Source organism: Solanum tuberosum, unplaced genomic scaffold (assembly GCF_000226075.1).
Source record: "Solanum tuberosum cultivar DM 1-3 516 R44 unplaced genomic scaffold, SolTub_3.0 scf00114, whole genome shotgun sequence".
NCBI classification, from domain to species: domain Eukaryota; kingdom Viridiplantae; phylum Streptophyta; class Magnoliopsida; order Solanales; family Solanaceae; genus Solanum; species Solanum tuberosum.
In genome coordinates, this window is record NW_006239038.1 from 483,951 (window position 1) to 497,458 (window position 13,508).

Here is a 13,508-nt window from a genome sequence, read left to right on the forward strand (position 1 = left end):
CCCCCCCCCCCCCCCCCGGTGCCCCCCTCCTACAAGCACAGGAAACATGGAAAAAATAAGCTAAACCATTAAACAACGCTTCTTCAAGAAGCAGAAATGCAGCATAGAAATTAGAAGATTAATGAAGTCCAAAACTTCAACATTTTCCTGCATATAAGATAGTCTTGGGTGTTAAAAAACTTTTCAGATGATAGCCCAGTCAATGAATTCAGCTATGTCTCAATGCCAATATGATTGCTCGATTAAAAGGAAAAATAAAGAAGAAATAAGTAAAGAGCTGTGCATATACTATACCCCATTCTTAGCCTCAATAGCATGTTCTTCATCAATATGACAGCAAAGGCCAACAACATCAAAATCCTCGCCACAAAAAGGGCACAGGAACTCCGGCCTTGACTCCTCTTCACCCTCATACTCTTCTATTATATTATAGAAGTCTGCACAATACAACCCAACTTCAATCACAAAAACCATAAAGAATCCTTTATGACAATTCAAACACACCACAAAGAGAAAACACAAAACCAAGCAGTACAAATGTAACTCCTTCGTATTTTTTCTTTTTAATTGGGTAAACATATTGGATATCACCTCAACTCACAAAAACTCCTTCTGTCACAAGATAGATGGCACCTTTAATATTATTTGGGAGCAAACTAGTACTATTATCGTCTTGAACATCTTAAAGATACTTATAGAAAACTATGAATTAAATGAAATAAACAATTAATACACAAATCCACCAAAAATAAGACGCATGGACCACATACTCTGAACCAGCTGTTTCGGGCAAGCGAAAAAAGGGAAGTAAACAATATATTAACTGAACTCCATACGAAACAAAAACCCAGAAATGCAAATGTGAAGTCTCCTCTTCGATTGATTTATTTTTCTAGCAAAACATAGTATCACTTGACCTACGCTCACAAACTATTTCTTCATTAAAAAAAAACACTTACTATTTTCATTTTTTTCATGTTTAATGATCTTTAAGCATATTTACAATAAATATTCAGTTCTAATTTACCGGGAGTAAGGTCTGCATACACGCTACCCTCCCTAGATCCCAGTTGTGATCTTACACTAGGTATGTTGCTGTTGTTTGTTGTTCATTCTAAGTAATTCAAACTGAAAATGATTTTCTTGGACCTCATACTCTACCCCCTTTATTTTTGCAAGGAAAGAACACTGAGTAAGCCAAAAGAGAAGAAAATACTAAACCCCTAACACCATCTAAAACCCCGGATTGCAAATGTCAAGTTTTCCTTTTTTTCCCCAGAAAAGAAGTTCCCATTCACATTCTTTCATTTTCTCAACCTCAGCTCACAAACTAATTCCTCCTTCCAATCCCCCTATCCAGTATCTACACATATCATCAAAAAGATTAGGTAAAATTAACCCTCACACTAGCCCAACGGGCAATCTTAGTAGCTCAGTTAAATAAAATCCAAACTTTCACCTTATTGCTAAACCCCTAACACCATAAACTAAAACCCAGTATTCCAAATGTAAAGTTCCCTTTTTCCCCCAGAAATGTAAAGTTTCCTTTTACATTCTTTCATTTTCTTAACCACAGCTCACAAACTAATTCCTCCTTGAAATCCCCCCCCCCCCAGACACACACACTAAAAAAGACTTTCTATGTTCAAATGCTATCTACACATATATTATCTTTAAAAAATTTAGATAAATTGACCCTCATACCAATCTTAGTAGCTCAGTTAATAAAAATCCAAACTTTCACCTTGATGAGTGTTCGATTCTCCACTTAATAGTATCCCCTCATTTCCCCTTCCCCTAATCCCCCACTCCCCAAAAAATAAAAATTAACCAAACTGAAAATGGAAAGTTAAGTGAGATAACACTAACCTGATCGAGATTGGTGACGTCGTGAAGAAGTGGAAAGACGAATCCACGAATCAGAATCCATCAAATTATCCCAAATTTTTTTCAAAAAATTCACAAAATTAAAGCTTAAATCTTTAGAAAATGTTCAAGAAATTGCATTCCCAAATACTAAAATTTCTCAAACATCAAAACTTTATGATAAATTTTTGAAAACCCTAATGAGATATTTGGAAATTCTTCGCGAAGTTTCGTGGAAATGGGAGGAGAAAATTAGCAGAAAGAGCCTCCAAATTATCACCGGTAACAAGTGTTGCAAATTTATATAGAATTTTGAGTTATGAATTAAGGCTTGAATTTGGGATTTAATTACGAAATAACCATCACACCACTTGACAGGACATAATTGTGTCAATTTGACTCATCATGATGTGTATATTGTATATTTTGTTGGAAAATATGGAACCTTGGTGAGCAAGTTTGGACAATAGTGGTGTCGGGTCCGATTGCGTGCACCTTGAGACTCTAATTTATTTGACATATTTAGATTTAACGCGGAGTTTGAAAAAATACAAAAGATTTTTTCAATTTTATGGTGTTGAAGTTAAGATATATTAAGCGTATCAAAATGTCTTTTAGTTTTGTAATAATGAAAAGTTTAAATTAACGAGTTGCAAAAAGAGAAAAAAAATCATTCTTTTTTAAATAAAGTGTAAAGAAAAGTAGATTGAATAAGTTGAAATGAAAGAAGTACTTCTTACTAGTATGAATATCGAATAACTTTGTCGACTACTAATTTATAAAGATAAAAGTCAATAAAGGATTTTATTTTTCGGCTTACAATGTGATATTAAGTATCCACTTTGGAGTACGCTTTCTTTCGTGGGAGATTTCTTTTTTGAAATTCATGAATAAAGATGATATGGTAGGCTTAACTTATGAGTTATGGGTTTGACAAAATGATCAAAATCATGTATATGTATTAGAATTCAGATTTTTTTGCTAATTCGAGTCGTGGAAGCAATCACTAATGTTTGTATTATGATATATTGTCTACTTTACATCTTTAAAGTGTAATTCTTCCTCAAATTCTACATAAATACGAAATATTTTATACACTAAACTTCTTTTTTTTTTTTGCGCTGGTGTGAGGTCATGTTTTCCTAATCTAATGTCTAATACAGTGCTACTATTAAATATGTTGACTTGATGTTGTAATGAAATACATGTGTTAGAATAAGAACAATTAATTATTAAAAAGAATACATCATAGTTCCCTTAGAAGCAAATCATAATTATATGTTTATATACCAAATAATTAATTTACTCATTAAAATGAACTTTCAAGTTGAACTCCAAATATTACTATTTAAAATTCAAACTCCCTTTTCTTATTACTTTAATCTTTTTTTCTACAAAATGAACGTACGTACATGAAATTAAACATGTATAATGCAACACAAAGTAAATGCAATCTCCACCTTGATTATTACCAACAATAATAACATATATCCACTATAATCACATAAGTGAGATCTAGGGAGAACAATATATATATATATATATATATTGTTTTCGATAGAGCTTCGACTCAAGAAAAAACATAACGAATAGCTTAAGAAAAGAAAGAAGACCATGATTATTAGATACAATAAATAAAATTACACATGGTGAATATTTATAACTTGATGCAAAAATTAAGCTAATAAAGGCGGCAACTGCAACAATAACAAACAATTATATAATTAGTGTAATTTCATAAGTGAAATTATGGGTATACACAAATCTTATCCCTATCTTTATGAAGTTTAAGAAACTGTTTCAATCGAGTTTGGTAGATTTTTAAAAATAAGTATATAAGTAAATGTTGGAACCTATTTATCCATTAAAATAAGGAACTAACACGTGTGGTTTCTTAATCCCTTCAAGGAACATTAATAAATGATGAAACATTTTGGGATTTATCATATACTTGATGATATGGCAATATAAAGAAAAATAGATGACATAAAGCTCTCGTAGCTCAGTTGGTTAGAGCACCCGTTTAGTAAGCGGGAGGTCTTGAGTTCGACTCTCAACGAGAGCATTTACCTTTTCACCATCCTATCGTCATTAGTTCGATAGTCAAAACATGAATTCTTCTTTTGAAAATTATGTAAAAAATATTATAAGTCACAATAATTGACAAATTAATTTAAGGAATATAAAAAAAATTGAGTCAACGAAAAACTTTTTAAAAATTTAACATTTGAAAGGTAACACATAAATTAAAACAAGGGAATACTTAAAATCATATGCAACAGTTGATGACAGAGGTTAATAATTGTATTAGATGGTAATGGTAGTAATCGTAGCTAAAGGTGGTGGTTCATGGTGGCGATTGTTGCTGGTCATACGAGGTTGATAATGGTGATTGATGATGATAAGTAGTTTTATTATTAATAGGAGTCAACTATTTTGTTTTCAAATATTAATGAAAATAATTAAAATTTAAAATATTTATCAATTTACAAATAAATAAGGCTTGTCAAAAATTAGACAGATGTGAAATCTACATTTAACTACTTTAATCTTTCACAGCTTCATCCAATTTATCAACTAGTAAATAGTAATTAGGTAGTATTAATAAGCTAAACAATTACCATATTGTCATTAACTTATAGTTATATTAAAACTTATATTTTACATAAATTTATTTCCCATGTTTATACCAATCTATTTTCGAAACTTCAATGCTTATCCATAAACTAATCGGGATATCCAAATAGTAAGAATAAAAATGTTATTTTATTAAACTTTTATAATTTTATATATATAATTTTTGTACTGTAACCATAAATAAAAGTTTAGAATATTGACTTACCTTACTAGTTGAATTGAAGATTATTAATTAAAAGTATATACTGATACTTCCTCCATCTTAGTTTATACACTTTTCCGATTTTGATATTCAAATTCTATCTTTGATTGTAAATTTTTTATATATTTTTAAGTATTTTGAATTATCAATTATTATGACTTATAGTAATTTTTATGTACTTTACAAATATATAAATTTCATTTCAAAAAAAATTGATGATTCAATATGCATATTTTCAGATAACTAAGACAGTTTAACTCTCGGAAAAACGAAAAAATGTCTCATAAATTGAGACGCAGAGAATAACTTGTACTACTAAAAGAAAAACACTTATTACATAGTAAAAAAAACAATATATCGAAAAGGCATTAAAATAAAATAAAACTAGATATTAAGGGACTATTTGATACATGGAATATGGTGGAATAAGTAGAATTAAATTTATACCATATTTGATTGACGAACTATTAAATAATCCCTTAAAAGTTAAAACTTAACATATTGTAAATTAATCAATGAATAGAATATATTTAACCAATCCGAAAAAAGAGTTCTACTAACACTAAAACTCTTCATGAATCATGAGTAGCACTTTTCAATAAATTTAAAATCCGTAAAGTTTATTTAAAAATATTATAATAAAACCCTAAATAACAAACTAACTCCCAAAATAGAAGTAACTAAAAAATAATTTGTATAAACAGGATATAATTAATAAATATATTACATAAATCAGAGATATCGGGTTCAAACCCTAATAATGTAATAGTTTTTGGAGGAAAAATTATACTTTTCGCGCGCGATTCAAATTTAGTCGAGCAAGAACATCCAAATTTAGTCGAGCAAGAACATTCAAATTTAGTCCATGCACCAAAAGAAAGTTCTTTTTTTGCTCCTCATGTATTATATATTTCTATTTGTTTCTTGATAATTAAAAATTGAAGAAGAAAGAATCTCATGTCTACTTCCGGTGCATGTTTGAACTCCGGCGAGTTTCCGACGTTCCGGTTGCTAGTGGTGGATGATGATACGTTTTATTTAAACAACTTGGAACAAATGCTTAAGAAGTGTCAATATGAAGGTATTCAATATTTTGCTCAACTATTTTCATGCAATATTTTTATTAAGTTCAAGTTTTTTTTTTTTTTTTGAGTTTTGAGTTCTTTTGGGAGAAATATGTTGTCTAGGCGGAGTCAAGATTCGAAATTTATGAGTTTTGACGTTAGAATGTTAACGATTTGAACTGTTAATAACTTCGTTCTAATTTAATATGTGTATATATTTAGTGGAGTTATTTAATAGAAATACATTGTTCGAGCAAAAGTTATAAGGTCGAAGCCAGGGCTTCATGCTCCGCCCCTAGTATGAGCAAGAAATCTCAAACATATTCAGTGTAATCACATAAATGGAGTCTGGTGAAGATAGAGTGTACGTAGACCTTACTCTTACCTTGGAAGGTAAAGAAGTTGTTTCTAGTAACGCTCGACTCAAGGAAAAGCATATCAAGTAGGATTCATTGTACAACAATAACTTATTCATTGTAATCACACAAGTGAAGTCTGGTAAGGTAGAGTGTACGTAGACCTTACTCTTACCTTGGGAGGTAGAGAGGTTGTTTTTGGTAACACTCGACTCAAGGAAAAGTATATCAAGTAGGATTCATTTGAAATTAACCAATTTTAGGGTAGTTGTAAATCGCGCAATCTAATGCACTTTTTCAAGGTTTGAGACCGATAATATGAGGAAGCTCACTAGAAAGGAGTTTTACCATTAAAAAAGTATCCCTTTTGTTCTACTTTATGTGGTATTGTTACTATTCAGAGAGTTGAAGAGTTTCTTCTTTTGATCAATTTGGTTTTCATATATGTTTCGACTTATAATACTTTTTCTGTAGTTTCTAAATATGTAAATTTTGTTTCAGAAACTTGAAGATTCTATCTCTGAATCTGATATTAAGTAGACTTGATCCTCTTATTCTGAACCTCGCGACATAAAATGGAATGGAGTAGAAGTTGTTCTTTAGGTGATTTCGAAAATGGTTATGCAGAGAATTGATCCTGAACAGAACATTTTTTCTTACTTCTTTTGTCTTCCTCACAATTGGTTTTAATTCAATGGATTCTTCCAGTCACCACGTGTAATCGAGAAGAGGCTGCATTGTCATTGCTACGCGAAAACAAAAACTACTTTCACTTGGTTATAATCGATGTCCACATGCCAGACATGGATGGTTTTGAACTTCTTCAGTATATTGCTCTGGAGATGGACCTGCCTGTTGTAAGTGAGTATCCTGTTTCATGTAATACAAACTAACTAATCGTTCGCTCCTAAGTTTAGAAATGCTGATCTTTTGTACTATTTGTGTTTGAGTAGTGATGTCTGCAGATGATAGTCGAAGTGTAGTTATGAAATGTTTGATTCATGGAGCACACTATTGTCTTACCAAACCGGTGAGCATGGAGTCACTACAGAACATTTGGCAACACATTGTTCGACAAAATAAGGACGAGTGGAAGTGCAAGATATTGAATCAATCAGGAAATGTGGAACAACCGAAAGAAGTTGAGTATTCGTGTGTAACTAATGAAGGGGGGTTGAAAAGCTCATGGAAAAGAAAGGCGGAGGAATATGAAACGGAAGAAAGGAGTGATACAACCACATTGAAGAAGGCACGTACGATTTGGTCAGCAGAACTTCATAGAAAGTTTGTAGATGCTGTCAACTTTCTTGGAATGGACAGTATGAACCACTTCACCTTTCTTTTGAATATTTTTACAAAAAACTAACTTTGTTGATGTAATTCTATGTTTTTTCTATTGTCTGGTTATATTGCATCAGAAGTTTCATAAAAATCATACACTACCCCTGATGTGTAGTCTTGTTTTCATGTTTTGTGTTTCGTTTATGCATTTACATGTATCTTTCTCTATTTACTGTGCCTTGTTGTTTTAAACAGGAATTTACTACTCACCAAGGAAAAGATTTCGTTTTTCCTGATTTGTTTGGTTAGTTTCTATCGCGAGAAGTGGATAGAAATCTGTCAACTTTACACATGATAGACAGAGTTGTTATCAGCTGAGTTATCGTTATTATAACCAAGTTGCCGTCTTGTCTTATGTCTTCTCTCTTCTTCCTGATTTTGTTGGTAATGTGTTCGGTTTAGAGACCTCATTTCAGTAGTGTGATTCCTCATCAACACAGAGCTAGTCCGTACCTGAATTCCATGCTTCTGTCTCTTTATTTGTTACAATACTAGAAAATTGTGTAGAAATGATGGATCTGTCGCGAACTTGTCTATACAATTTATCAACAGTCAATATTATCTTCTGTGTATTCCTTGTTGTCTTAACTCTATCTATGCATACAGAGGCAGTTCCCAAGAAAATTCTGGAACTGATGAATGTTCCGGGGCTAAAAAGAGAACATGTTGCTAGCCATCTTCAGGTACATTTTCCCCATTTCAAGATGTAGTATATATCATGTTTACGAAACCTTTTTTTGGTGAATGATTTCATGGATCTTGCAACATGTAGTCACTAGTTAGTAGGTTGAAACAATGGTGAAAATAACTAGAATATAACACAATGAAACCAAATGATCCCATATAGGCGACACTGATTAGTTGATTGATCGATTGATTGAGTACTTGTTAGAGGCGTGGTTGATTGATTGATTGAAATACTTACTTAGTGGCAACTATTTGCTGCAGAAACACAGACTGCTTCTACGGAAGTATCAGAGTGAACCGAATAATGCTATCATGGGACACTCGGAACCAACCATTGGGACAATGTCTAACCGTTTTCAAGCTCTTGCACCTATTAGTCAATTTCCTGCTCAAAATCTAGCCACATGGGGTAGGCCTGCAACAAATTCTCCGATGTTTGTTCCGTTAGCAGACCAGAGAGACCACTTTAGCTATGAAAATCCCATGTTGAGATATCAAGGTCAGCAACAGATGAACGATCGTACTAAGCAAGTTAACTTGCTTTATGGAATCCCAACAGTCGTGGAACAAAATCCGTCCTACTTGGGAATGAATATGCCAGTAGGACGGATTTCTCAACCACAGTTACAAGCTCACAATATGCTAAGAGAATCCAATAAGTTCCTATCACAGAATGGTCTCGTTCACAATGCACGAGATAGGATGTACAATCAGGTTCCCCAAGCATCATCTTCAGCGATAGATTGCTCATTGAATCAGAACATATCGTTGACAGGAAGCAGCTTTCCTATGAGTGGTAATTCAGCAATGTCAACAACTAAGGAAGATGTTAACTCTGATGATATTTTCAACGAGCTGTATCAGCATAATGTTGGATCAATCTTTGATACGTCTTATCATTCTAGTATACACCACGGAATTCTGTCAATGGAGCAGATTGGACAGAACGTAAATAGTAATAGTCCCATCGCAGAAGCAGTTCTCTGTAGCGGGCAAGAAATTGGACATGTTAATCCTATGCCTCGTCCACATGTTAACGCTGAAAGATATCCTAGTTCAAGCTATCAGAGTACCACTTTTCCTGAGCCATTTGATCAAGAGGACCTCATGAGTGCCTTTCTCGAGCAGGTTGGTCTTAATTTGTTATCTTTACATCGCTGCAATACTAGTTCCTATGTTATCTCGGAGTATTTTAGTCCTCGTACTCTTATTTTTCTATAGTATCTGCTTTGATACGCTTTTCCTTGAACCAAGAGTCTATCAGAAACAACATGTTTACCTTGCCAAGTAGGGGTAAGGTTTGCGTACACTCTACCTTCCCCAGACCCTACATGTAGGATTACACTGAGTATGTTGTTTTCATACTCCTATCTATTCGTTACTTTTATAAGACTTGTCTAAAGATGAGGTTTAGTGGTGCAATATGGTCAATGAGGATTTATATAACCGCCCCCAACTTGCTTGAGTTCATAACTCCCACGTTTTACTAATTCGGATTAACTTTTTTGTACCAGCAACAACAAGGAAGTGTTGAACCGGTCGAATATGATGAATTTGGCGACGATAATGAGGATACATTAGGAAATTTTTCAATGTAAGAGGTTGAAGAAACTCCGTTTTTCGTACACTGAAGCTAACTTTTAGACGTTGGATTCCGGTTTTGAGCAAATGTTTGCACTCTAAACTAGAATAATTTTGATTTTTTTTCTCATTTCTGGATTGATTTTAGTGTTCAGATTTGGATCTTCAAGTATCTAGAATTTTTTTAGTTTGTTATTAAGCTTTGTGAGTTCAACTGAAATCATTACTTTTTCGTATATTTATGTATCAAAGAAAATTATACTATTTTTTTATAGTTACGGATTGTTATACACATATAACAACATTTGATATTTAAATATGGTTAGAGAAAACGAAAATCTCATTTTCTCTTTTTCTAAAATAATAAGAAAAATATGTTCACAAAATAATCCTCAATCATGAAAAAGAAGATGCTTCTACTGTTGCTTGCTTAACCACGTGATGAATACATCCAACAAAAATGAGACAAATTTTACTATATGATTCACATGTATTGGTCTGTTGATAATATAATAATAATAATAATAATAAAGAGTAAAAATATCTAAAATTTATTTTTTATTTCATGAGTTGTATATCTGAATTATCACATTTTCATGAGTTTCATATCTTAATTGTCACTCTCTTATATTCAAACACAGATCGATGTTGAATCGTTTATAAACAAATACTCTCTCTATTTCACAAAGAATGACCTCTTTTCCTTTTTAGTCAGTTTCAAAAAGAATAACATATATTTTTTTTGGTAACATTTTACTTTTTGCTTTCCACGTGGCATATTTAAAATCACAAGATTAAGAGCAATTTTGTACATTTGACATAACTTTAATTTAGGACCACAAAATTTAAAAGTCTTCTTTATTTACTTAAACTCTGTGTCAAGTCAAACCAGATCATTCTTTATAAAACGAAGGAAGTATTTAACAACCTCAAAATCAAAATGTGTTTTAATAGAAAGAAAGCAAAAGTGGTACTTGAGGTAGGTAATAAAACTTAGATTAATCATTTTATTCAACACCTGTCTTGTCACTCTACCAAACAAAAAATGTACTACCACAACTCCACTAAGTACAAGCATTTTTAGTTTATTTTTCTTTCTCTTGTCCCAACACATTGATATAAATAAATATGACATTTAACTTAGCTTCAAATCACATTTATGTTCTTCAACTTTGAATGTACACAATTAGACACTTAAAGTTATATAAAATTGAACAAATAAACACATATGTCCTACATGTCATTTTTTGTCCTACATGTATTGTGTCACATAAGACTCATGTGTCTATTTGCTTAACTTTACACAAATTTAAGTGTCTACTTATACATACCCAAAGTTAAAGGGTAAAACTGTGAAATAAGATCAAGTTAAATAACACATTTATATATTATGTCTTGATCAAATGAGTTGCATACACGATTAACTCTAACAAAGACAGTTCACTACATAAAGCATTTGACACAGAAAGTTGAAAAAATTGTGACATAAACCAACTATCTAATACAAACATTAGTAACTGCTTCTACAACTCAAACACGTTACTTATAAATCACACGAAGTCAATGAACTCAACTTAGATTAAAAAAAAATTAATTGAGTTTAAACTACAACACAATCCTCAAGTCTACATTCTTATGAGCTCTCAAATTGATTTAGCTCTTTTTCTTATCATTCTAGATTCTACTCTTGCACCTATCCCCTCTTACTCTACCGACCCAAAAAAGGTACTACAAACACAACAATAAGTACAACATTCTCTTCCTCTACTAAGCATAAACAGAACCACATGAAAGAGCCATCAACAAGAATGCTGCTTGTTCTTCTTCACCTAACTTTCTTCTGTGTGTAGAGTTTGATCTTGGTCTTTGCAAACCGACTTCTCGATCAAAATGCAGTAATCGCTTCTTATATGGAATGCATTCGTTCTTCACTATTACATTATTCGTACTTTCTCCGCTGCTGCTTGTACTGCTACTGCTATTGCTACTCTGGTTCTGAGGATGATGATTAACAACGCTCTTACTCAAAGATTTCTTTGATTTCTTGTCGTCTTTGTTCAATCCCAGAAGAGCTCTTCTCTTCTTCCTGCTCCTTATTCCACATGCATTACACAATGACTGCATTCACCATCATGATTAAATCATTAGATTCAATATTTTTTGAGTAAAATCATAGACACCCTATAATAAAATGTGTCATAAGCCGTAACTCACAAAGTAAAAGATCATTTTGGTACAATCACAATCTCAAACCTAAACACTTTTACAAGCCAATTTGGGATTATAGACCTAAAGGAGCGACGCTAGGTACTATATCCAAACCACCTTCATCAAAAAATTACACTGTATATAAAAGATATTGAACCACCATGGCTTCTTTGTAGGTTCAATTATGTATATTTTAAATCTTAGTTAAGCCACTAAGACCAAATCATATTGTTTAAACTCTTCAAAAAAGACACTAAGGGCATGTTTGATCATCCAAAAGTAGTGCATTTTTTGGTATCGGTGAGGCAACATCTTGGAGAGTCCAAGCAACATACCCAAAACGACAAGCACAAATTTCTATTTATGAAACTTCCTTTGATTGGACATGTCACAATTATCTAAAACACAATTCCACAATAAGTAATCCTTCTACATATACAACTTTCAAGAATACAATTCAACTAATTTTCGACAATAATCGTTGTTTAACTATTCATATAACAATTATACAAGTCAAAATATCATTTCAAGCTCAATCAAACACTATCATATAAGATGAAACAAAACAAACTACATAACCAAAAATCGATCAAGTAAAATTAAGACCAAATTACTGACCTTAGGTCCAGCAGGTCCACCTCTCCACAGAGGAGTTTTTGTGGTTCCACAATCAACACAAGTTTTTTGATTGGTCTCTGATGAGACCCTTTCTGGGGTTTGATTTTGCCCAATCATCTCTCCAGTTTCTTGAACCTAAAAATACCATAGATAACAAATTCATATCAAACACTAATCAACAAATAAATGGTGAAAAAAATGATCAAATGACAAAAGGATATCGCATAATAACTCACTTTATCACTTGTATCCACCATTGGATTAACCACTTCTCAACAATCACAGCTCAAATTTACTAGACCCAAATGATAAAATGGAAAAAAAACAGCTGAATAAAGAACGTTTATCCCCAAATTAGCAGAAAAAAATTGAAGAAACTTCTTCTACTTCTGCTAATAAGTAGAAACTAAACGAAAATCGAAGAAAACAACACCTTGATTAACCACTGTTCAACGATCACAACTCACAACCAAGTGTTTTTTACCAGAAACTAAGCACAACCCAGATGATAAAATGGAGAAAAACAGCTGAATAAAGAACGTTTATCCCCAAATTAACAGAAAAAAAACCCAGAGAAACTTCTACCTCAGCTATAGCTCAAAGAAAATGAAGAAAAAAACACCTTGATCAACCACTGCTCAACGATCACAACTTACAAACAAGTATTTTCACCAAAACTTAAGCACGACCCAGATGACAAAACAGCAAAAACCAGCTGAATAAACACTTTTTATCCCCAAATTAGCAGAAAAAAATCAAAAAAAATTCCTCCACCTCAACTAACAAGCTCAACTTCAATACTCAAAATGAACAAAAAACTCAATAAACTGAAGTTCAGCTTAATAAAAACTGGAACTAAGAGGATATAGATTAACCGACAAGAAGAAAAAAAAACAGAGGCTGCGAGAATGATAGAGAAGATAATGATGAACGGACAAAAAATAAAAG

The 13,508-nt window shown here is 32.3% G+C and overlaps 3 protein-coding genes and 1 non-coding gene across 4 annotated transcripts in view; 2 read left to right on the forward strand and 2 right to left on the reverse strand.

Moving 5' to 3' along the window:
* Positions 1 to 2,142, reverse strand: part of LOC102581198 (protein DEHYDRATION-INDUCED 19 homolog 4-like) — a 5,793-nt gene extending 3,651 nt beyond the window's left edge. The window contains exons 1-2 of the mRNA XM_006349766.2: positions 1,870 to 2,142; positions 295 to 437 (exon numbers count right to left, since the gene is read on the reverse strand). Of these exons, the coding sequence (XP_006349828.1) occupies positions 295 to 437; positions 1,870 to 1,930 (204 nt within the window). The 5' untranslated portion in view covers positions 1,931 to 2,142. The remainder of the gene's footprint in view (positions 1 to 294; positions 438 to 1,869) is intronic.
* Positions 2,143 to 3,857: 1,715 nt separating this feature from the next.
* On the forward strand, positions 3,858 to 3,931 carry TRNAT-AGU (transfer RNA threonine (anticodon AGU)). The gene has a single exon. It is a non-coding gene; the product is annotated as a tRNA-Thr (tRNA).
* A 1,726-nt stretch (positions 3,932 to 5,657) lies between these two features.
* Positions 5,658 to 9,770, forward strand: LOC102596771 (two-component response regulator ARR2). Its single transcript, XM_006349891.2, has 6 exons — positions 5,658 to 5,786; positions 6,834 to 6,986; positions 7,079 to 7,444; positions 8,073 to 8,149; positions 8,415 to 9,281; positions 9,668 to 9,770. Exons 1-6 carry the CDS (start codon positions 5,663 to 5,665, stop codon positions 9,749 to 9,751), a joined length of 1,671 nt encoding a protein of 556 aa, XP_006349953.1. The 5' UTR covers positions 5,658 to 5,662; the 3' UTR covers positions 9,752 to 9,770.
* A 1,433-nt stretch (positions 9,771 to 11,203) lies between these two features.
* On the reverse strand, positions 11,204 to 13,508 carry LOC102581535 (GATA transcription factor 16-like). Its single transcript, XM_006349767.2, has 3 exons — positions 12,797 to 13,508; positions 12,561 to 12,695; positions 11,204 to 11,852 (listed from the first exon to the last, which is right to left on the reverse strand). The coding sequence occupies exons 1-3, from the start codon at positions 12,815 to 12,817 to the stop codon at positions 11,502 to 11,504; spliced, it is 507 nt and encodes a 168-aa protein (XP_006349829.1). The 5' UTR covers positions 12,818 to 13,508; the 3' UTR covers positions 11,204 to 11,501.

What these genes read in the sequence shown, in the direction of transcription:
- LOC102596771 (XM_006349891.2), top strand. Translation starts at nt 5,663, where the DNA reads ATGTCTACTTCCGGTGCATGTTTGAACTCCGGCGAGTTTCCGACGTTC. An exon ending in TAAGAAGTGTCAATATGAAG is followed by an intron (nt 5,787 to 6,833) that starts GTATTCAATATT and finishes GGATTCTTCCAG; the next exon opens with TCACCACGTGTAATCGAGAA. An exon ending in TGAGTGCCTTTCTCGAGCAG is followed by an intron (nt 9,282 to 9,667) that starts GTTGGTCTTAAT and finishes TTTTTGTACCAG; the next exon opens with CAACAACAAGGAAGTGTTGA.
- LOC102581535 (XM_006349767.2), bottom strand. Translation starts at nt 12,817, where the DNA reads ATGGTGGATACAAGTGATAAA. An exon ending in TGGTGGATACAAGTGATAAA is followed by an intron (nt 12,696 to 12,796) that starts GTGAGTTATTAT and finishes TGGTATTTTTAG; the next exon opens with GTTCAAGAAACTGGAGAGAT. An exon ending in GTGGACCTGCTGGACCTAAG is followed by an intron (nt 11,853 to 12,560) that starts GTCAGTAATTTG and finishes TGGTGAATGCAG; the next exon opens with TCATTGTGTAATGCATGTGG.